Source organism: Rhinopithecus roxellana, chromosome 4, assembly GCF_007565055.1.
Source record: "Rhinopithecus roxellana isolate Shanxi Qingling chromosome 4, ASM756505v1, whole genome shotgun sequence".
NCBI lineage: Eukaryota > Metazoa > Chordata > Mammalia > Primates > Cercopithecidae > Rhinopithecus > Rhinopithecus roxellana.
Window position 1 is genome coordinate 98,835,084 of NC_044552.1, and position 22,877 is coordinate 98,857,960.

The following is a 22,877-nucleotide window of genomic DNA, read 5'->3' on the forward strand; positions in this document are numbered from 1 at the left end:
CTGTTTGAACATAAGAATATAATGACTCAGTTAAAGTACGTACTGTCTGTTAAGCTAACTCAGTAGGCTGATTCATATTTATACAGTCATGAAAATGATAAGGAATTAATTACTTAAATATCAAGATAGCTAGCAATTTTTCATATCTAGCATTGATTATATATATTTTTTTCTTTTTTTCTTTTTTTTTTTCAAGACAGGATCTCATTCTGTCACCCAGGCTGGAGTGCAGTGGTGCAATCTCAGCCTACTGCAACCTCTGCCCCTTGGGCTCAAGTTATCCTTCCACCTCAGCCTCCTGAGTAGCTGGGACCACAGGCATGCACCACCCCACCCCGGCTTTTTTTTTTTTTTTTTTTTTGTATTTTTAGTAGAGACAGTTTCTCACCATGGTGCCCAGGCTGATCTCGAACTCCTGAACTCAAAATCTGCCCAATTCAGCCTCCAAAGTGCCGGGATTACAGGTGTGCACCATGGCACCTAGCCCAAAATTCGTATTTTAATAAAAGGGATGCATATCTCATGTTTACTAAAGGATTATTCAAGTTAAAATTAATAGTCACTATAGTGAAGACCAATTTAACTTATATTCTATAAGTGAGACACTGAGACGATTCTTTGTATTTTGGTTATAGTTCATGTTTCCGTCAGCATTTTGTAGAGAGTTCTATGAAGCTGAACTCATCCTTGAAATTTAGAGTTGCCATAATTCTTTTTAATGTGGAATATAACAATCTCAGTCTTTCTGGGATCTGTAATTTCAAAAACAACAACATTTTTCTTTTTGATTGATCATAGCTATTATTGGAACAGCTGGTAACATGTGACATAGTACTGTAATTTAGACTGAAAAAATTGATTTGTGAATTATATCCACTCAGCTTACATTTCTCTGTTTCTGGTCTCCAGAGCGTCTTTTGTACTTCTTTTTCTGCAGAAGCGGCTTCTTAACATAATGTTCTTACATTTTCCCAGGGGAAGAGGAAAACTCCATGGTCAATTTTCTTAGCTGTCTGAAGCATAAAAAAGAAACTCTTTACACAAAAATAGAGGGAAAATCAAAGTAAGATTCAGAATTTCCCAACATAGGAAATCAAAGATTTATTCCATTTAACTAACAAATGCACTTTACACATTGTGTGTGTGTGTGTGTGTGTGTGTGTGTGTGTGTGTACTTCAGCATTTCTGTTCATCCTGCAGTTAATGTCAAGGAGATGAGAATTTATGAATATGATGATTCAGATGATTTCAGATTTGAGACTAATTCCCACATAAATCATTCTCCCCTCTTTTCTTTTGTAGGTAAAAGTAAGCCATAGAATAGTTCTTAGGATCATTAGATAACAAGTTAGGTAGGGAACTATTATGTATTTAATGATTTCCCTGTTAAAATTCACTTTTCAGCTATTTACATAAGTATTCAAATAATAAATCAACTATCCATTTAGAATGATCAGGAAGATCAGTTTAGAGATTTTTTATTGTAAATTGACAAATTGTCATTATAATTACAATATTTATGAGGTACAAAGTGATGTTATAGGTACACAAAGTAAAATTATTAAATTAAGCTAATTGACATTCTTCACCTCACATACTTACACTTTTTTGTGATGAGCACATTTGATATTTGGTGTCTTAGCAATTTTGAAATGTATAATACACTGTTATTAACTGTAGTCATTATGCTGTGCACTATATCCCAAAAACCTTTTTCTTCTTGTCTAATTGAAAGTACACTTTGATCAACATCTCCCTATTTCCCCCATCCCCTAACCTTTGGTCACCACCAACCATTCATCTCTCTTCTATAAGTTAGATTCTTTTCAATTTCACATGTAAGTGAGAACATGCAGTGTTTGTCTTTCTGTGCCTGCCTTATTTCACTTAGCATAACATCCTCAAGATTCTTCCATGTTGTCAAAAATGACAGAATATCTTTCTTTAAAGGCTAAATAATATTCCATTGTTTATGTATACCACATTTTCTTTAACCATTCATCTGTTGATGGACATTTAGGTTGATTCCATAACTTGGCTGTTGTGAATAGTGCTGCAGTAAACACAACAGTGCAGATATCTCTTTGACATACTGATTTCATATCCTTTGGATATATACCCAGAAGTGGGATTGCTGGATCTTATCATAATTCTGCTTTTAGTTTTTGGAAGAAGCTCTATATAGTTTTCCATATGGATGTACTAACTTACATTCCCACCAATAGTATGCAAAGCTTTCTTTTTTCCTTGCAAAAACTGGCTATCTTTTGTCATTTTGATAATGTAGTGGTATGAGGTGGTATCTCATTGTGATTCTGATTTACATTTCCCTAATGCTTAGTGATATTGAACAATTTTTCATATACCTATTGGCCATTTGTATGTTGTCTTTTGAGAAATGTCTATTCAGGTTCTTTGCCCATTTTAAAATCAGATTGTTTTCTTGCTTTTGAGTTTTTTTTGAGTTCCTTATATATTTTGGGTATTAATACCTTATCAAATGTATGGCTCACAGATATTTTCTCCAAATCTGTAGGTTGTCTCTTCACTTTGTTGTTTTCTTTGCTGTGCAGAGGTTTTTAGTTTGATGTAAATCCATTTGTCTATTTTTGCTTTTGTTGCCTGAACTTTTGGGGTAAAATTCAAAAAATCATTGCCCAGACCAATGTTGTGTAGTTTTTGATCTATTTTTTTCCACTAGTTTTACAGTTTCAGGTCTTATATTTAAGTCTTTGTCTTAGTTTGTTTGTACTGCTATAACAAAATACCACAGACTGGGCAATTTGTAATGAACAGAAATTTATTTCTCAGAGTTCTGGAGGCTGAGAAGTCCAGAGCAAGGGGCTGGTATGTTAATCAAGGGGCTAGTATATGATTAGGGCCTTTGTGCTGGGCCAGGCTGTGGTGGAAGGTGGAAGGGAGGAGAGAGAGGGAGAGAACCTCTGTCAAAAATCAGTTGACCATAAATATGTGGGTTCATTTCTGAGCTGTGTATTCTCTTCCATTGGTCAGTCTGTCTATTTTTATGGCAGTACCATGCTGTTTTAATTACTATAACTTTGCAATACAGTTTGAAATTAGGTAGTGTGATACCTCCCGCTTTATTCTTTTTGCTCAAAATTGCCTTGGCTATTCAGGGTTTTTTGTAGTCCCATAGGAATTTTAGAAATTTTTTTTCTATTTCTGTGAAAAATGTCATTGTAATTTCGATAGGGATTGTATTGAATCTGTAATCACTGGGTAGTATGGACTTCTAAACAATATTGATTCTTCTAATCCATGAACAAGGAATATCATTCCATTTACTTGTGTCTTCTGTTTCTTTCATCAGTGTTTTAGAATTTTTAGTGTATAGGTCTTTCACTTTCTAAATTTATTTCTAAGCATTTTTTTCATTTTTTAACTATTATAAATGGGATTGTTGATTTCATTTTTGGATAGTTTGTTGTTAGGATATAGAAATGCTACTGATTTTTGTCTGTTGATTTTATATTCTATGACTTTGCTGTATTTGTTTATTAGTTCTAACAGGTTTTGTTTTTTTTTTTTTTTCCTTTGGTAGAATCTTTACAGCTCTCTCTCTATAAGATCAGCAAATATGGACAATTTCACTGCTTCCTTTCCTATTTAGATGCCTTTTCTTTCTTTCTCTTGCCTACTTGCTCCAGTAAGGACTTCCAGTACTATGTTGAAGAGAAGTGGTGAGAGTAGTAGTCTTTGCTTTGTTCCTGATCTTAGAAGAGAAGCTTTCAACTTTTTATTGTTGAATATAATGTTATCTGTTGGCTTGTCATATGTGGTCTTTAGTATGTCGAGGTACATTTCTTTCATACCTAGTTTTTCGATAATTTTTTATCATGAAAGAATTTTGTCAAATTATTTTGCCATAGCTATAAGATGATCATATGAGTCTTGTTCCTCATTTTGTTAATGTGGTTTATCACATTTATAGACTTGTATATGTTTAACTGTCCTTTCATTCCTGGGATAAATCCTACTGATTGTGATGTATGATCCTTTTAATGTGCTATTGAATTTGATTTGCTAGTATTTCGTTGAGGATCTTTGCATTTATGTTCATCAAGGATATTGGTCCATAGTTATCTTGTAATATTCTATCTGGTGTTGGTATCAGGGTAATGCTGGCTTTGTTAAAAGAGTTTGGAAGTATTTTCTCCTCTTGAATTTTTGGGAAGAGTTTGGTAGTATTATTAGTTCTTTAAATGTTTGGTAAAAATCAGCTTGAGGCCATCAGGTTCTGGGATTTTCTTTGATGAGAGACTTTTTATTACAGATTCAATCTCCTTACTTGTGACTGGTTGGTTCTAATTTTCTATTTCATTATGATTCAGTTCTGATAGGTTGTATATGTCCAGGAATTTACCTGTTTCTTTTAGGTTATCTAATTTATTGGCATATAGTTGTTCATAATAATCTCTTATGATCCTTTGTATTTCTAACATATCCGTTGTAATATCTCTTCTTTCATTTCTGATTTCATTTTTCTGGATCTTTTTTTCTCAGTCTAGGTAAGGGTTTGCCAATTTTGTTTATCTTTTCAAAAAATCAATTCTTAGTTTCATTGATTTCTGTTTTTATTTTCTAGTCACTGATTTTTAAAATTTCTGCTCTGATCTTTATTGTTTCCTTCTTTCTGCTAACTTTGGGCTTTTTCTGTTTCCTTAAGATGTAATATTAGGCTGTTTGAGATCTTCTTTTTTGCTATAGGTGTTTATTGGTATAAATTTCCCTCTTAGAACTGCTTTTGCTGCATCTCATCAGTTTTGGTATGTTGCTTTTTGTTTGTCTCAAGGTAATTTTTTGATTGCCGTTTTTGTTTAGAATTATTTGCAGGCTCATTTCGCTGTATGGTCTGTGAACAGCTGTAGCTTTTCTTTTACCTTTATATGTATTTTAAACAAAATTTGGGGGATGAAGTCTGTATTGTTTACAGGTTTATTGAGGAATAATTGATTTATAATAAACTGCACACATTTCAAGTTTCAAGTTAATCAGTTTTTACATATGAAATCACTGTTCCCAGGATAAGATGATAAACATGTCCATCACCCCCAAAATTTTCCTTCTATCTTTTTCTAATTCTTCCCTCTTTTCCTTCTTCCCTTTTTCCATATCCTCACTCCCTTCTCTGGCAATCATCTGCTGGATAGTATTCATTTTCTATAAATTTATATCAATAGTAACATACAATATGTGTTTTATTGAGGGAGTGTGTCTGGCTTCTTTCAACGTTGAATTCAGCCACGTTGTCACATTTATCAACAGTCCTCTTTTCTTTGCTGAGTATTATTTTGTTGTGTGACTCACCATTTACTAGTTGATGGACATTTGAGGTATTTCTAATTTTTGGCTATTATGAATAAATTGCTTTGAAACTTGGGTACAAGCCTCTTTGTGGACATACACTTTCATTTATTTAGGGAAAGGGCTGGCAAATAACCAGATAGCAAATATTTTAGGCTGCATAGGCTTGCATTCTTCCTTCTTGCACGGTGGTCTGAAAGCTACAGGTAGGAAACCAGGGTAGTCATGGGCTACACTTCATTTGCCTCCTCTCTTTCAGGTACCACTGGCTTGCTCTGCCTGTTGTTCAGTTTCTGAAAACCATCATTTTGTTCGTTGTGTTTGTGGTCTTATAACTCTGTCTTGGTTGAGTCTATACATTTTAATGTAGTTATGTTTCTTTTTTAAAAGTTTAGTGCGTTTGTATTTAAAATCATTATGCTAAGATTATGTGAGATTTTTGTTTTTATATTATATTTATGCAGTTCTATGCTAAGAAGGGGATGAATGACTTCAGGGTTTTCTAGAAGCTTATCTCTTGAAATATTCATCTATCGCTATTAAAATATGTTAATATATCAATTAATATTATACCCCTTGTTTAGGAGTCAATCTGTCTCTCTTACTGATTACTTATGTTGGTTTTTTCTTTGTGTTTTTTGTATTATATAGTACAACCTTTTATAAAATACAATACCCATATAGGAAGTTCATAAAACATAAATATACAGCTTAATGAAATTTTGTGTAACTAACACCCATTTAATCACTACTTAGGGCAAGAAAAATAATATTGCCAGCACCCTAGAGGCCCTAACATGCTGTTTTTCAATCACAGCTTTCTCCCACCCAAAGATAGTCAGTATCCCAACCTCTGTGGTTTTTACTTCTTTGCTCTTCTTTACACTTTTACTGCTTAGGTAGTCATCTGTAAAATTAGTGTTTGCTGTTGCCTGGTTTTGATCCTTATATAAATAAAACTGTATTAGTTCGTTCTTGCATTTAACTGTATTAGTTTGTTCTTGCATTGCTATAAAGAACTACCTAAGACTGGATAATTTATAAAGAAAAGAGGTATAATTGACTCATAGTTGTGCAGACTGTACAGGAAGCATGCCTAGGGAGGCCTCAGAAAACTGACAATCATGATGCAAGGCAAACAAGAAGGAGGCACATCTTACATGGCCGGAGCAGGAGGAAGAGACAGCAAAGGGGGAGGTGCTACACAGTTTTAAACAACCATGTCTCGTGAGAACTCATTCAATATCATGAGAACAGCAAGGGGGAAATCCACTCCCATGAGCTGGTCACTTCCCACCAGGCCCCTCCTCCAACACTGGGGATTACAATTTGACATGGGATTTGGGCAGGGACTCCAAACCACACTTTGTTCTTTTATTTTTAGCTTCTTTTGTTCAGTATTAGGATTTTGAAATTCATTCAGGATGTTGTGTGGAATTCCTTCCTTTTCATTGGTGTATAATACTATATATAGGCACTTGTTGGATAGCAGTTTGAGGTGCTTACCAGTAATAGCCAAACATACTGCACATGTGCTTTAGGACACATGTATTCACACAAAATTGGAATTGCCAGATCCTAGGGTAGTCGTATGTTCAACCTAGGAGATAATGTGTGTTATAAATTTCATCTACTCATTGGCTTCTTTCAGTCTGTAAATGATCTCATTTTAACTTTTTAAAATGTTATTTATTTATTTTTGAGATGGGATGTCTCACTCTGTCACCCAGGCTGCTGGACTGCAGCGGTGTGATCACAGCTTATTGCAGTCTTGAATTCCTGGGATCAAGCAATCCTCTCACCTCAGCCTCCCAGGTAGCTGGGACTACAGGTGCGTGCCACCATACCTGACTAACTTAAAAAAAAAAATTAGACATAAGGTCTTGCTGCATTGCCCAGGGCAGTCTTAAGCTCCTGGCCTCAAGTCTCCTCAAGCGCTAGGATTATAGGTGTGAGCCACTACACTCGACCAATTTTTTTTTTTATTTTAAAATAATTTTAGACTTACAGAAAAGTTGCAAAAATATTTCAGAGTATTCCTGTGTATCTTTCATATTGCTTCCCCCATTTTTAATATCTTACATAACCATAGGACATTTATTAAGATCTCAAAATAAACATTGGTACAATGCTATCAACTTTCATACATTTATTGTTCTACTTTTGCCAGTTTCCCCAATAATATACCTTTTCTCATCTAGGATCCACTCCAAGATCCTATATTACATTTAGTTGTCATGGCTCTTTCATCCAATCTGTGATAATACTTTCTTCTTGTTTTTCATGACCTTGATACTTTTAAAAGAATACTGGTCAGTTATTTTGTGGACTGTCACTTAGTTGGAGGAATTTTACTGTAAACAAGAACTGTCTCTTCTTTCTCATATATTTATTTATATTGGTATAGACTTTTTTTTTTTTTTTTTTTTTAAACAGAGTCTTGCTTTGTTGTCCCAGGCTGGAGTGCAGTGGCGGGATCTCGGCTCACTGCAACCTCTTCCTCCCGGGTTCAAGTGATTCTCTTGCCTCAGCCTCCTGAGTAACTGGGATTACAGGCACCCACTACCATGGCTGGCTATTTTTTGTATTTTTAGTAGAGACGGGGTTTTGCTGTGTTGGTCAGGCTGGTCTTGAACTGCTGACCTTAGGTGATCTGCCCGCCTCCCAAAGTGCTGGGATTATAGGCGTGAGCCACCATGCCTGGCCTGCTGTAGACTTTTAAAAAAAATTCGTTTATTTATTTTTTATAGAGACAAGTTCTCACTATGTTGACCAGGCTGGTCTTGAACTCCTGGCCTCAAGCAGTCCTCCTGCCTTGGCCTCCCCAAGTGCTGGGATTATAGGTGTGAGCCACCACACCTGACCTATTGGTATGGACTTAAGAATAGAGTTGATCCTTGAACAATGCAAGGGCACCCTTGCAGTAGAAAATCAGCGTATAATTTTTGACTCCCCCCAAACCTAGCTACTAATAGCTTACTGTTGACTGGAAGCCTTACCAATAACATACACAGTCAATTAACATGTATTTTGTAGTTAGATGTGTTATATACTATATTCTTATAATAAAGTAAGCTAGAGAAAAGAAATATTAAGAAAATAATAAGGAAGAGAAAATAAATATGCTATTCATTAGACATGAGTGGATCATCCTAAAAGTCTTCATCCTTGTCATCTTTATATTGTGAAGGCTGAGGAAGAGGAGGAGGAGGGGTTCTTGCTGTCTCAGTGAGGACAGGGGTAGAAGAAATCTGTGTATAAGCAGACCTACGTGGTTCAAACCCATGTTATTCAAGGGTCAGAGCTGTATTTTATTTTATGGGTTATAATCCAATACTATAAATGTATTTCAGTGTTTTGATTTTGATTTGACCACTGGGAACTCTATCAAGTTGGCTTCTGTGTCTTTTTGACATGCTTTCCATCATTTTTCAGTACTTCCTTAGTTTCTATACCATAAGATGTTCCAGAATCTTCTGTTTTCTTTCCTCCACCTAGGAATTAGCTGTTTCTCTAAGGAACCCTGGTTTTTTTTAATTGGTGAATGATAGTTAGAAATAAAAATCTAATCCTAGGTGTGGTCATTGCTTCTGGGTGTCATTTTAAGCCCTCTCTGCTGACAGAGCTAGGAATGTATCACATACTAACAAGCACCAACATGTATATTTATATTTATTTCTTCTTCCATCTGTCAGTATATTAAAAGGTTTGAGGACTTACTGATGATCCTTATCCAACATCAAAATGTTCATTCTGTCCTTTCTTCTTTTCTTATTTGTAACTCTTTGTACAGTGAGAAACCTGCATCTCATTATCCATGATATATTTGTTTGTTAAATCCTAGTATATATTTTCGTGATTAGTAACCAGTACCCATATGAGAAACAAGTTTACTGACTCAAGTACGGTGTTTGTCTACAGTTGTTTTTGTCTGTAGCCTTGCAGAATATAGTCAAAATACTGTTTTCTGAAGTTACTTACATTAGCTCCTTTCATCCCCATCACCCTTAATGTGTATTATTCATTTGTAAATATAATTATTTTCATTCCTTTTTAGGTTCTCTCAACATAGTGATTGATTTTAATTGATCGTTTGGTATATGAAACATTGTAATGGTTCTAAGTCCTAACTATATAAAAAGATACTCTTACAGATATGTCACTCTTCACCCATCCTGCTGCCCTATTTGTATTCTCCCATGATTTCTACCTGTTTGCACCTATCCCTCATGGGAAACCAGTCTTTTTAGTTTCTGTTTTAGCCTTCCTGTAATTCTTTTGCACAAAGGAACAGATACATGAATGTTTTATACTTTTTCTTTACCAAAGGATAGCGTACTATATATCCTCTCTTGCGCCTTCTTTTTTTTTCACTTAACACAGTAAATATATCCTGGAAATCATATCCTATTGGTAAGTAGAGATTGTCCTCATTTTTTACAGCTGCATATTATTCCATTATGTGGATTTAACCGTAACTTATTTAACCACTCTGCCATGTCTGAGCATTTGGGTTGTCCTTAACATTTTGCAACTGCAAACGGTGCTACAATAAATAGCCTTGTGCATATGTATTTTTTAGTGTTGGGGGGTACATCTTCAAGGACATTGTCAGAAGGAAGATTACTAGGTCAAAAGCTAAGTGCACGTGTAGTTTTGCCAAATTTCCCTCCAGACGGGTTATACTAGTTTGCATTTCTAATAGCAGTATATGAGAGTGTCTGTTTTCCACAGCCTAACCCCAGAATGTGTTGTCCACACATTTTAATTTTGCCGGTCTGGTAAGTGGGAATGGTATCTCAGTGTTGTTTTAATTTGCATTTTTCTAGTTACAAGTCAGTTTGAATATTTTTACATATGCCTAATGTCCATGTTTTATATAATATTTGAATTATGTTTTTAATGTGTTTTTCCCATTTCTTCTCAATGTTTAAGAGTTCTTTATATATTAAAGTTAGTAGTCCCTTTTCTGTGGTATATGTTACAGATATTTTCTCCCAGTTTGTCAGTTATCTTTTGACTTTGTTTTTGGTGTTTTTTTGCCATGCCATTTAAAAAAATTTATATAGTATGATTTACCAACATTTTCTCTTATTTCCTTGTTATATTAAGGTTGAAGAGGAATTCACTCAGGTTTTCTTTTAATATTTGTAAGGTTTCTCCTTTTTTTGTACTTAGATGCCCAATCCATTTGGAGTTTATTTTTGTGACTTGTGCGAAGTTCGGATCTTAGCCTATCTCTTGATAAATGTAAATTATTAATTTTAATGTAGTCAGATATACCAGTATTTCCTGTATGGCATATTTTCATCTGTGTGGATAGCCAGTTATCCCTGCACTATTTATTAGAAAGATTATCCTTTCACTTCTGCTCTGCAATGCCACCTTTGTTATAAATTCAGTGCCTATGTGTAAGACCGTTTCTAGGTTCTCTATTCTATTCTACTGACGTACTTGTTTGTCCCTACATCAATCCCATTTTCGTTACTGCTAAAGTATGAAAAGTCTTGATATCTAGTAAGTAAGTCCTCCTACTTTGTTCTTCTTTAGGATAATTTTTAATATTTTTGTTCTGTTGCTTTTCCTCATGTGTGTTTGAATGAGCTTATGAAGTTTCTCATGCAAATTCTGTCAGGAGTTTTTAGATTGCATTTAATATATAGATCAGGTTGTGAACATTTTATGTGGTAACAGTGTTGTGATTTCCTATCTATGAACATGATTCTTTCATTTACTTAGGTTTTCTTAAATTTCTTGCAATAATGTTTGATACTTTTATTAATTAAGGTCTTTCACTTCTTTTGTTTTATTCCTAGATTAAAAATATTTTTGAATTGGATCATCCATAGTTTCATATTTTAACTGCATGTTAATACAACTGCTATCTTTCTCTAATGGATCTAGTATCCAGGAATCTTACTATAAAATCACTGATTAATCCTAATAATTTTTCTGCATTTGGGGGGAATACATATGTATATATATTATGTTTATGAATACTGTGAGCTTTTTTCCCTCTAAACCTTAGATCATGTTTTTCCCTGCCTAATACACTGGCTAGGGCCTCTAGTACATTGTTAAACAAAAATGGTGATAGAAGGTGTTTTTGCATTCTTCTCCATCAAAAATTTAAAAATTTCCCCATTAAGTGTGTTTCCTGTAGGGTTTGATTTATTTATTTACTTAGATCATTTAGATAAAATTGAAAAAGTAGCTTCTCTTCCTTATTTAAGAGTACTTATACAAGGGTGTTTAGTTTTTTTCAAATACCTTTTCTGCCATTATAACAATATGGTCTTTCCCCCCATCCTGTTCCTCAGGTAATTACAATGGTGAGTTATTTAATATTAAATGATTTTTAGAATAAACCCAGTTTGATGGTTTTCTTTTTTTTTTTTTTTTTTTTTTTTTTTTTTTTGAGGCGGAGTCTCGCTCTGTCGCCCGGACTGGAGTGCAGTGGCCAGATCTCAGCTCACTGCAAGCTCCGCCTCCCGGGTTTACGCCATTCTCCTGCCTCAGCCTCCCGAGTAGCTGGGACTACAGGCTTTGCTTCTTTTTTCTTCCTTTTCCCCGTCTCTCTTTCCTCCTTTTCCCTCCTCTTCCTCCTTCTGTTCCCTTCTCCTCTCTGCAGTTGGCCTGTAAGTTTCCTTTCTTATACTGTCAACATTGCATTTTTTTAAAAAAAATTATGACTTATTTTTATAGGTCTTTTTCCACATTTATGGAAAATTAAACAGAAAGTGCAGAGATTTCCTAGATACCCTTTCTCTTTTGGCATACAATTTCCCTTATCATGTTGTACTAGTGTGGTACATTTGTTATAACTGATAAACAAATCGGTTGTATTATTGACTGAAGTCCATAGTTTCCATTGGGTTTAGCTGTGTTTTATAGTTCTATGGATTTGGACAGATTCATAATGTACAGATGATATCAACCATTACAGTATCATACAGACCAGTATTCTGCTCTGAAAATTTCCTGTGCAACACCTATTTATTCCTGTTTTCCTCCCCCTGATCTCCTGGCAATCACTGATCTTGCCGCTGTAGTTTTGCCTCTTCCGAATGTCATATAGCTAGAATCATATAGTATGTAGTGATTTTAGATTGGTTTCGTTCACTTAGCGATATTCATTTAGATTTCTTCCATGTCTTTCTGTAGCTTCATAGTTCATTTCTTTCTTTAAATAGACTTTATCTTTTAGAGCAGTTTTAGGTTCATAGCAAAAATTGAGCAGAAAGTACAGAGAGTTCTCATATACCACCTGCCCCGCACATGTGTGGCCCTCCCACACTATCAGTACTCTGCATCAGAGTGCTAATTTATTAGAATTGATGAACCTATGTTGCCATGTAATTATCACTAAAGTCTATATAGTTTGCATTGAGGTTTACTCTTGGTGGTGTTTTGACAAATGTATAATGACATATATCTAGCATTATAGTATCATACAGAATGGCTTCACTGCCTTAAAAAAATCCTTTTGCCTTTCTCAGAATATCATATAGTTGGATCACATAATTTGTAGGCTTTTAAGATTGACTTCTTATACTTTTAATTTCCTCCATGTCTTTTCATGGCTTTGATAGCTCATTTATTTTTGACATTGAATAATATTCCATTGTATGTACCGTCATTTATTTTCACCTGTTTAAGGACATCTTGGTTGCTTCCAAGTTTTGGCAATAATGAATAAAGCTGTGCTATAACCACCCATGTGCAGGTTTTTTGTACGGACATAAATTTTCAATTTATTTTGAGTAAATACCAAGGAATGTGATTACTGGGTCATGTGGTAAGGGTATATTCAGTTTTGTAAGAAACCACTAAACTATCTTCCAAAGGGGCGGTACTATTTTGCATTCCCACTAGCAATGCTTGTGAGTTCCTGTTGCTCCACATCCTTGCCGGCATTGGTGGTGTCAGTGTCCTGGATTTTGGCCATTCTCATAGGTGTATTATGATATCTTACTGTTACTTCAGTTTGTATTTCCCTAATGACATATGAGACTGAACATCTTTACATATAACCACTTGCTATCTGCATATCTTCTTTTGTGAGGTGTCTGTTCCAGTCTTTTGACCATTTTTAAATCAGATTATTTATTTATTTGTTTTTTCTTTTTCTACAGTTTTGTTTTTAGAGACGGGGTCTTGCTGTCACTCAAGCTGGAGTGCAGTGGTGCGTTCATGGCTCACTGTAACCTTTAACTCCTGAACTCATGAGATCGTCCTGCATCAGTTTCCTGAGTAGCTAGGACTACAGACACATGCTACTGTGCCCAGCTAATTTTTATACTTTTTGTAGAGATGGAGTCTTGCTGTGTTGTCCAGGCTGGTCTGGAACTCCTGGCCTCAAGTGATCCTCCCACCTTGTCCTCCCAAAGTGCTGGGATTACAGGCATGAGCCACCGTGCCAAGCGAACTTGTTTATTTTCTTACTGTTAAATTGTAATAGTTTGTTGTATATTTTGGACGGAACTTATTGTTCACATATGTCTTTTGAAGATATTTTTTTCCCAGTCTGTGGCTTGTTTTCTTATTCTCTCTTAATCCACATTGCATTTTGTGTCCGTGTCAGAGTTATGCTAACTTTATAAAATGAATTGGGAAATATTCTTTTCTATTTTCTGGAAAAATTTGTATATAATTAGAATTAATTTTGGTAGAAGTTGCTGGTGACTTTGCTAGACCTTTTATTTTCTTTGTGGAGTAATTTAAAATTGTTTATGATGAGACAACTAAGATTTTCTATTTTTTTCTTGTGTCAGTTTTAGTGCATTATATTTTTCTAGGAGTTTATTCTGGCTTTTGAAACTTGATGGGATAAAAGTATTTATTATATCCTCTTATTATTAATTACTACATTTAGGCTGTTTTCTTTGTACTACTGATTATTTGTGTGTTTTCTTTGTCAACCTCATTCAGAATCAATTCAATTATTATCTTAGAAGGAACAGTTTTTAGTGTTTTTGATCCTCTCCAGTGTGTTTTCCATTTCATGAATTTCTGTGAATTGTTACCTCTTTGCTTCTATTTTTGTTGGGTTTCATTTACTGTTATTTTTCTAATTTCTTGAGGTGGATACTTAACTCATCAATTTCTGTAAAGCATTTCTTCTTTTTCATATATATGTTTTGGATTATAAATTTCTTTATAAGTTGGTTTTACCTGCAACCTACAAGTTTTGATATATTGTTATTTTGCTATTCAGTTGAAGACATTTCATAATTTCAATTATGATTTTACCTCTGACCTATGGGTTATTTTAAAGTATACTTCTGTCTTTACAGACATGAGGATTTTTCTGGTTACTTTTATGTTATTGATTTCTAGCTGAATTATGTTCTGAGGCTATGATCTGCATTACTTTATTTGTTCAAAATTTGCTTTATATGGGAGGAAGGAGAGTATCAGGAAGAATAGCTAGTGGATGCTGGGTTTAATACCTGAGTGATGGGATGGTCTTTGCAGCAAAGCATCATGGCACATGTTTACTGATGTAACAAACTGGCACATCGTGCACACATACCCTGAACTTAAAATAAAAATTGGAAATTTTAAATAAAGGAAAAAAAATTAGCTTTGTGAAATACACTTTTAAAATTTACATCCCACTACAAGATTAGAAGAATAATGTAGACCTTATCAATAATATGCATTTTCTTAAGTTCAAGATGGCACTACTGATCCTATATTAAGTGTATTTGCTTTCTATTTGTTTGGTTGTTTGGTTTCTAATAGTAGATGTATTGGATGTAGTCTGGTCTTTGGATAACTTGCTAAACAGTGGAATTTAATGTAAGTCAGTATTCAAGGTGCTATAAGTTGTTTCAAGGTATTTTGTTGCAATTTAAAAATATATCTGATAATGGGTACTATAGTTATGGCTTGTACATAGAACAGTTAATTTTGAGTTATTTAGCTTAGTTTTAGAAAGAATCCCTTGCCCCCTTTAAACTTGTAATTTGAAATAATTACAGACTCAATTTACTTTTAAAGCAGGTTTTCTGTGTTTGATGTATCATCGGTATTGGGTGAATGAAGTTCTTTTAAATGTTTATTCTATTACCTGACAAGTTTTACTTTCTTTTATGAGAAACTTTTCTGGAAACAATTTTGGGGCTTTCTTTTCAGAATAGATATTGGTTAGTGTTTGTGTTTGGAAAATTGAAAGCAAAATAGATATTAGTCTTGTCTATTCTTAACTTCTAAAGCTGTAATAGATTGTTTTTATCCAACAGTGTCTCTTTATTGCTACTTTCCAAAAACATCCTCTTTGGTAGCCACAGTATAGAAACATTTAGTTGCCAAAAAATATCTCAGAGTTGTTAGCATTTGTATAAAGGTTATGGTAATGTTCGCCTAACTTAAGGGCTAAACAATTACCTGGTACCAAGTAAGTCAGGGCTTCTATTTTTAAATATACGTATAAATGTGTTTATTAGTGCTGAATTAATGCTTTACTCTGGGGATTTAAAATGTGTGATTGCTATATTGTACATAAGCACCCTGCATGATGAAATGGTACATATTACTTGACAATAATTACGTATACAATTTGCAAAAATACTTTTTGAAAGGTAAAAATATTTAAAGAAATCCATTTTAAAAGTGGGAATTTGTGTTCTCGAAGTATTATCTTATGCATAGCAGGCCTTTAAATTATGACACATGTTAAAATCCACTAAAACGAAGGTGGTAATATATGGTAAGGGATAATGAGTAAGAAAGAAGTATATGAATAAGAAAGACTAGTAATTTTTAAAAGTGAAATATACATACAGTACATATATATGCCAACTGATATATTTAAGAAATTTCTTATTTAGGGAAAGGTAGTTATTAGACAAGTTGGAGGGAGGGACACACTAAATAGTATATTGGCAAACTTCCTGAAATGCATATGGATAGTAATTTAGAGGCATACTGATTTTTAAATGTCAGGCAACTTTTATTCTTTTCCTTTTCTAGCATCTATTTGTATGAACAATGACTATTCCTGCTGCTGAAGGAGGTTTTATCAAGCTTTCTGTGAACATTTGTTACATAGGAAATAAATTAAACTACTGCTATATATACCTAACATTCAATTTATGATACCAGCAATGATTTGGGAGAGATTTAAAGTTTTGTTGGTTAATTTCTTATTTGTCAAATGATGGGCTAAGAAATTCTCCATTTCTTAGATTAGGGGACATTTCCTATGTTTCCTATTTGAATCTACTAAACAAATGCCTTTAGTCGTGTTTGTAACCATCAACAGTATGTTTCAAATTACAGTGTCATCACTTACATTCCAAATGTAAGAAAGTTTTTGCTAAGTTGGCTTAATTCAGAATTGTGTTTAGCAGCTATTAATATTCTCTTAGTGACCCTTTAATACTTTATAGGCTCTTTTTTTTTTTTTTTTTGTGATAAGAGTTTCACTCTTGTTGCCCAGGCTAGAGTGCAATGACATGATCTTGACTCACTTCAACCTCCGCCTCCTGAGTTCAAGCGATTCTCCTACTTCAGCCACCTGAGTAGCTGGGATTACAAGCATGCGCCACCACGCCCAGCTAATTTTTGGATTTTTAGTAGAGACGGGGTTTCTCCACGTTGGTCAGGCTGGTCTCAAACTCCTGACCTCTGGTGATCCGCCCTCCTCGGCTTCCCACAGTGCTAGGATTACAGGCATGAGCCACCACGCCCGGCCTATAGGCTCTTATAGAACATAGGGTACAGGGTATATTCCCAGGAGACTAAATATCTACCTTATTTCATAGAATCTAAGTTGCTATGAGACTGTGCTTTCATGGTCTTAGTAGACCATGTCAATGAGGGGTAATCACACAACTACCTCACAACAGTCACCTGGTTATTATTATGATACCACCTAGCATCACAGGCATTTCAATTTCAGAGAAGTTAAATTATAAATAAATGTATATCCTGGAATTGTTGAAGTAGGGTTTTGAAGTCACTAACAGAATTTAAAAGAGATGGTTATGATAATCTCGTGTTCTCATTTGCTGTGATTATATCAATATGGCATGCCAAGAAGTTTTTTTATTGTTTTGAGTTTCCAATTGTTGTTTAGTTTTTTGTTTTGACTCTAGATACTACACAGTGTTCCATTCTGAGATTCATGCAATAGAATTTATAGCCATCCTAGAAATCATTAGAAATCTATTACGTTAAAAGGCCATTAACTTTCAATGTCGAGACTTTGAGAAGTGACATTGCGTAGTTCTTCTGGGCAAGGAGTATAGGCAATTTGTTTTTTCTTCTTCATGTATAATCAGTGTTCAGACTGAAGTTGTATCCATTTATTCACAGTGTCCATTATGTAAAGATTTGTGATAAAAGAAAGATGAGATATATGTACATTTTGGTCAGTTAAATGCAAGAATATTTAATTATGTCCTTCCTATACCCCACACCACTACCAGTTCCCTACATACTCCATAAGCACAGTTATAATGATAGTATTTCTTCATTCTCAATGTTTCATTGCATTTAAGAGTGAGGACATATTAGAACTGTGGGAATAAGAAGGAAGGGATAATGCAGAGACCATAATCATTACCATTTTTTAATATTAGACCTTTGTTTGGTTTGATTTTTATTTTCATGTTTATTGTTTTATAAGAAATAAGTGTATCTTTTAATATGACTCCATATTGCCTACAAAATAAAGTATATGCCATTTGAAATTCTTCATGGTTAATTCTAAACTTCTTTGAGTTCTCATCTCCAACTAAATTATTCCTTACTCCGTCCATACTTGTGCTGTCTTTGTCTCAAATCTTCTTTTGCGCAGGATGTTGTTTTTTTCCTTTTGTGTTACCCAATCTTTGAGGCTAATCCCAAATCCCATCTATTCAAACTTTTCCATATCTCTTCATAGCAAATACCTTTATTCCACTACTTTCTAATGGTGAGTTTCTCTGTTATACCTCTTATTGGAGGGTACCTTTTGTTAAGGCTATGTATTTGTCAGGTTTTCCTGTTAGATTTTGGTACCGATGTATTTAAGTTTGTATTATCTCCTGTACATTGCATAGTGGTGGTACATCATCATACACGTCTTCATCCTTGTCGTCTTCACATTGAGCTGGCTGAGAAGGAGGAGGAAGAGGGGTTAGTCTTGCTGTCTCAGTGGTGGGAGAGGGAGAAGAGGTGGAAGAGGTGGAAGGGGAGGCAGGAGAGACAGGCACACTCAGTGTAACTTTTATTGAAAAACGATCCCTGTGTAAGTGGACTCATGCTGTTCAAACTTGTATTATTCAAGGACCCTCTGTAATTTTGTTAGAATTACTAATATGTTAGAGTGTTCTACATTTAAGTTTTCATTCTCAACATTTTACTTATTATTATTATTTGAGACGGGGTCTCATTATATTGACCAGACTAAAGGGGGTAGCTGTTCACAGGTGCAGTCATAGCACACTACAACCTTGGACTCCTGGAGTCAAGCAATCCTCCTGCTTCAGTCTGTCGAGTAACTGGGACTGGAGGCACACACAACCACACTCGGCTCCCATTATTTTCTGAAATATAAAATTATTTATTTGATGATTACTGTCTCATAGTGTGAAAGACAAGAATACTTTTCTCATGGCATCCATCTAATATATTTTATAATGTATCTATATTATATCTATTATTCAAATTTTGATAATTATACAACCTTACTCATAAGGAGTATTTTATAAATAATGCTTTTTTTTCTTTGTAGGTTACTTCCTCAGAATGTTGGCCTTCTGTATGTTGGAGGTTATGAAAGACCCTTTGCACAAATCAAGGTATGTTTGTTCATTTTCAGGGTACTTTTCCTGGATGTTCTCTTATCTAGAATCCATCAAAAACTTACTAATAATCATCAACATATAAAAATATGGTGTCCCAGCACTTCGGGAGGCCAAGACAGGTGGATCACTTGAGCCCAGGATGTTGAGACTATGTTGGGAACCATGTCTCTACAAAAAAAACAAATTTTTGTAATTAGCCAAGTTCAATGGCATGTGCCTATAGTCCCAGCTACTCTGGAGGCTGAGGTGGAAAGATCACTTGAGCCCAGGAGTTTGAGGCTGCAGTGAGCCATGATCACACCACTATACTCCAGCCCGGGCGACAGAGTGAGACCCTGTCTCAAAAAAAAAAAAAAAAAAGTGAATGTGAAGTGATAATTTCATTAGCTTCTGCGTATTTCTGCTGAAGAAATCATTCAGCTTTTCAAAGGAATTGATTATTTTAATATTCTTGCCATAGTAAAGATGACTTTGACCAAAATAGTTCAGTGATTAATTTAGAAGAGTACATTTAGAGATTAATCTTTGAGATCATCCCTTTTGCCATTAAAAAAATGTTTACAGGTCAAGCACATGGCTCATGCCTACAGTCCCAGTGCTTTGTGAGGCCAAGGTGGGAGGGCCAGGGCTGGAAGATTGGTTGAGCCCAGGAGTTCGAGACCAGCCTGGGCAACATAGTGAAACCTCATCTCTACAAAATAATAAAAAAAAAATTAACTGGGCATGGCATGGCAGTTGTCCCAGCTTCTCAGGCGGCTGAGGCTAGAGGATTCCCTGAACCTGGGAGGTCAAGGTTGTAGTGAGACATGATCACACCACTGCACTCCAGCCTGGGCGACCGAGTGAGACTGCCTCGAAAACAAAAAGTTTTTAACAGCTTTATTGAGATCTAATTGACAAACAACTGTACAATTTGATAAATTATGACATGCTTGTAGTTGTGAAACCATAACTGCAATCAAGATAATTAACATATTAATCACTTCAAAAAGTTTCCCTGTGCCCCTTTGAAATTTCCCCCTCCTCCCCCCCCCCCCCTTTTTTTCTTGTGGTCTCCAGGCAACCACTAATCTGATTTTTGTTATTATAGATTAATTTGCATTTTCTAGAGCTTTATATAAGTGAAATCATATAGTGTATATTCACTTTCTTTTTTGCCTTCTTTCACTCAGCATAATTATTTTGAGATTCATCCACATCATTGCACTTATCACTAGTTTATTATTTTTTATTGCCAAGTATCAGGTTGGTGTAAAAGTAATTGTGTTTTTTTGCCATTAGTAGTATTCCATTCTATGGCTATAGCAAGTTTGATTATCCTTTCACCTGCTGACGGGCATTTGGGTTGTTTCTGGTTTGGGGCTATTACAAATAAAGCTGCTGTGAGCATTTGTGTACAAGTTTTGCATAGACATAGGCTTTTCTTTCTCTTGGGTGAATATCTAGGAGCGGAATGGCTGGGTCATGTGGTAGTTGTATTACATTTCCATAATGACTGAGATTCTTTTCATGTACTTTTTTCTCATCTGAATCTAGTCAAATATATGTTCATATCTCCTCTAGTGAAGTATGTCTTCAAATCTTGTTATTTTAAAATTGGGTTTTTTGTTTTCTTACTGAGTTTTGAACATTTTTTGTATCTTCTGGATATAAGTCCTTTATCAGATTTGTGATTTGCAATTATTTTCTCCCAGCTGTAGATTGTCTTTTCGTCTCTTAACAGTGTCCTCAAAGAGCAGTTCTTAGTATTGATGAAGTTCAGTTTATTTTTCTTTCATGGCTCATGCTTTTGTTGTTGTATCTAAGCAATATTTTCCTAACCCAAAGTCACAAAGATTTTTCTCTATGTATTCTGATAGAAGTTTTATACTGTTAGGTTTTACATTTAGGTTTATTGTCCATTTGAGTTAATCTTTATAGAAGAGTCAAGTATGGATTGATGTTCTTTTTTTTTTTCTTTTAATCTTTTTTTTTCCAGAATGTTACTCTCAAACTTTTTTTTTCCAGACATGTTGATATATAGGTGTTCCAAAACCACTTTCGAAAAGAATAAAGACCTTACAGTTTTGTTGAAAATCAGTTGATCCATATGTGTGTAAATCTATTTCTGGACTCTTCCATTCCATTGACCTATGTGTTTATCCCTCTACCAATAACCACACTATATTGATTTCTGTAGCTTTATAACAAATCATGAAATAGTGTAAATCCTCCAACTTTGTTCTTTTTCTATGTTGTTTGGCTAATCTAGGTTCCTTTCATTTCCATATGAATTTTTATAATCATCTTGTCAGTTTCTATAAAAATGCCTGTTCAGATTGTGACTAGGATTGTGTTGAACAGTTTGCAGAGAACTGAAATTTTAACAGTATCAAATATTCCAATTCATTAAGGCCACATCGCTCTCTAGTTATTTAGGTCTCTCAGCAATATTTTGTTGCTTTTAGTATATTGGTTTTAGACATTTTTCAAGCAAATTTATCTGTTTTGTATTTTGTACACTATTATAAAAGTTTTCTTTTAATTTTTTTTTACTCACCCTGACACTTGGGCAGGATTTAATTTTAATTTCTGATTGTTTAATGGTACTTGCTAGTCTGTAAAAAGCTGATTGATCTTTTTTTTTCATGTAGTGGCTTTAAACTCTACCATCTTGTACTCGATTATTAGTTCAGTAGCTTTTATGTAGATTTCATAGGATTGGCTACATAAATGATAGTCCTCTACTAATAAGGACAGTTCTCCTTCTTTCTGATCTTGATGCCTTTTATTGCTTTTCTTTTTTAAAATTTTCTTTTTTATAGAGACAGGGTCTTGCTGTGTTGGCCAGGTGGGTCTTGAACCCCCGGCCTCAAGCAATCCTCCCACCTTGGCCTTCCAAAGTAGTAGGATTACAGGCATGAGCCACCACCCCGGCCTGCTTTTTCTTTATTGCACTGACTAAATCCTACAATACAGAGTTGAATAGAAATGGCAAGAACAGACATACTTGTCTTGTTTCTTATCTTAGTGGGAAAGCATTATTTAATCTTTTATCAAAAATTGTTTTTATAGTAATATTAGTTAAGGGTTGGTTAATTGATTCCATTAAGCTTTCTTAAGAGAAATGAAAAAATATTAGCATTCAAGGCAGTTTATAAAAAGGAAAGAGTTGAGACACTCAGTTTTGTTTTTGTAACTTTCTATTAATGTTTTCCGAGAAACATATATATATGTTTTTTTTTTTTTTTTTTTTTTTTTTTTTTTTTTGAGGCAGAGTTTTACTCTGTCACCCAGACTGGAGTGCAGTGGCACAATCTTGGCTCACTGCAACCTCTGCCTCCCGAGTTCAAGCGATTCTCCTGCCTCAGCCTCCCAAGTAGCTGAATTACAGGCTCACACCACCACGCCTGGCTAATTTTTTGTATTTTTAGTAGAGCTGGGGTTTTGCTGTGTTGACCAGGCTGGTCTTGAACTCCTGACCTCAGGCAGTCCACCCGCCTCAGCCTCCCAAAGTACTGGGATTACAGGCATGAGCCACTGCCCCTGGCCAGAAGCCAATACACTTGTTTTGTGATTTTTTTGTTGTTGTTACATAGTTTTCTGATTTTTCTTCACATTTGTTTCTTGGCTCCATGTGTTATTTTTCTTCTATCCATGTGAGACTTGTGAGTTAAAACTCCTTTCCACTTGCTTATATGACATCTTTTTATGTTTTGAAAAATAAGGATTTTTCAGAGTAGACTAAGGCTAAATAGAATATGCAACATACTT

The 22,877-nt window shown here is 34.7% G+C and overlaps 1 protein-coding gene across 1 annotated transcript in view; it reads left to right on the forward strand.

Annotated features, from left to right (window-relative positions):
* The window catches only part of RNGTT (RNA guanylyltransferase and 5'-phosphatase), a 330,605-nt gene that overhangs the window by 247,498 nt on the left and 60,230 nt on the right, over positions 1–22,877 (forward strand). Inside the window, exon 14 of the mRNA XM_010357776.1 lies at positions 19,052–19,118. Within this exon, the coding sequence (XP_010356078.1) occupies positions 19,052–19,118 (67 nt within the window). The remainder of the gene's footprint in view (positions 1–19,051; positions 19,119–22,877) is intronic.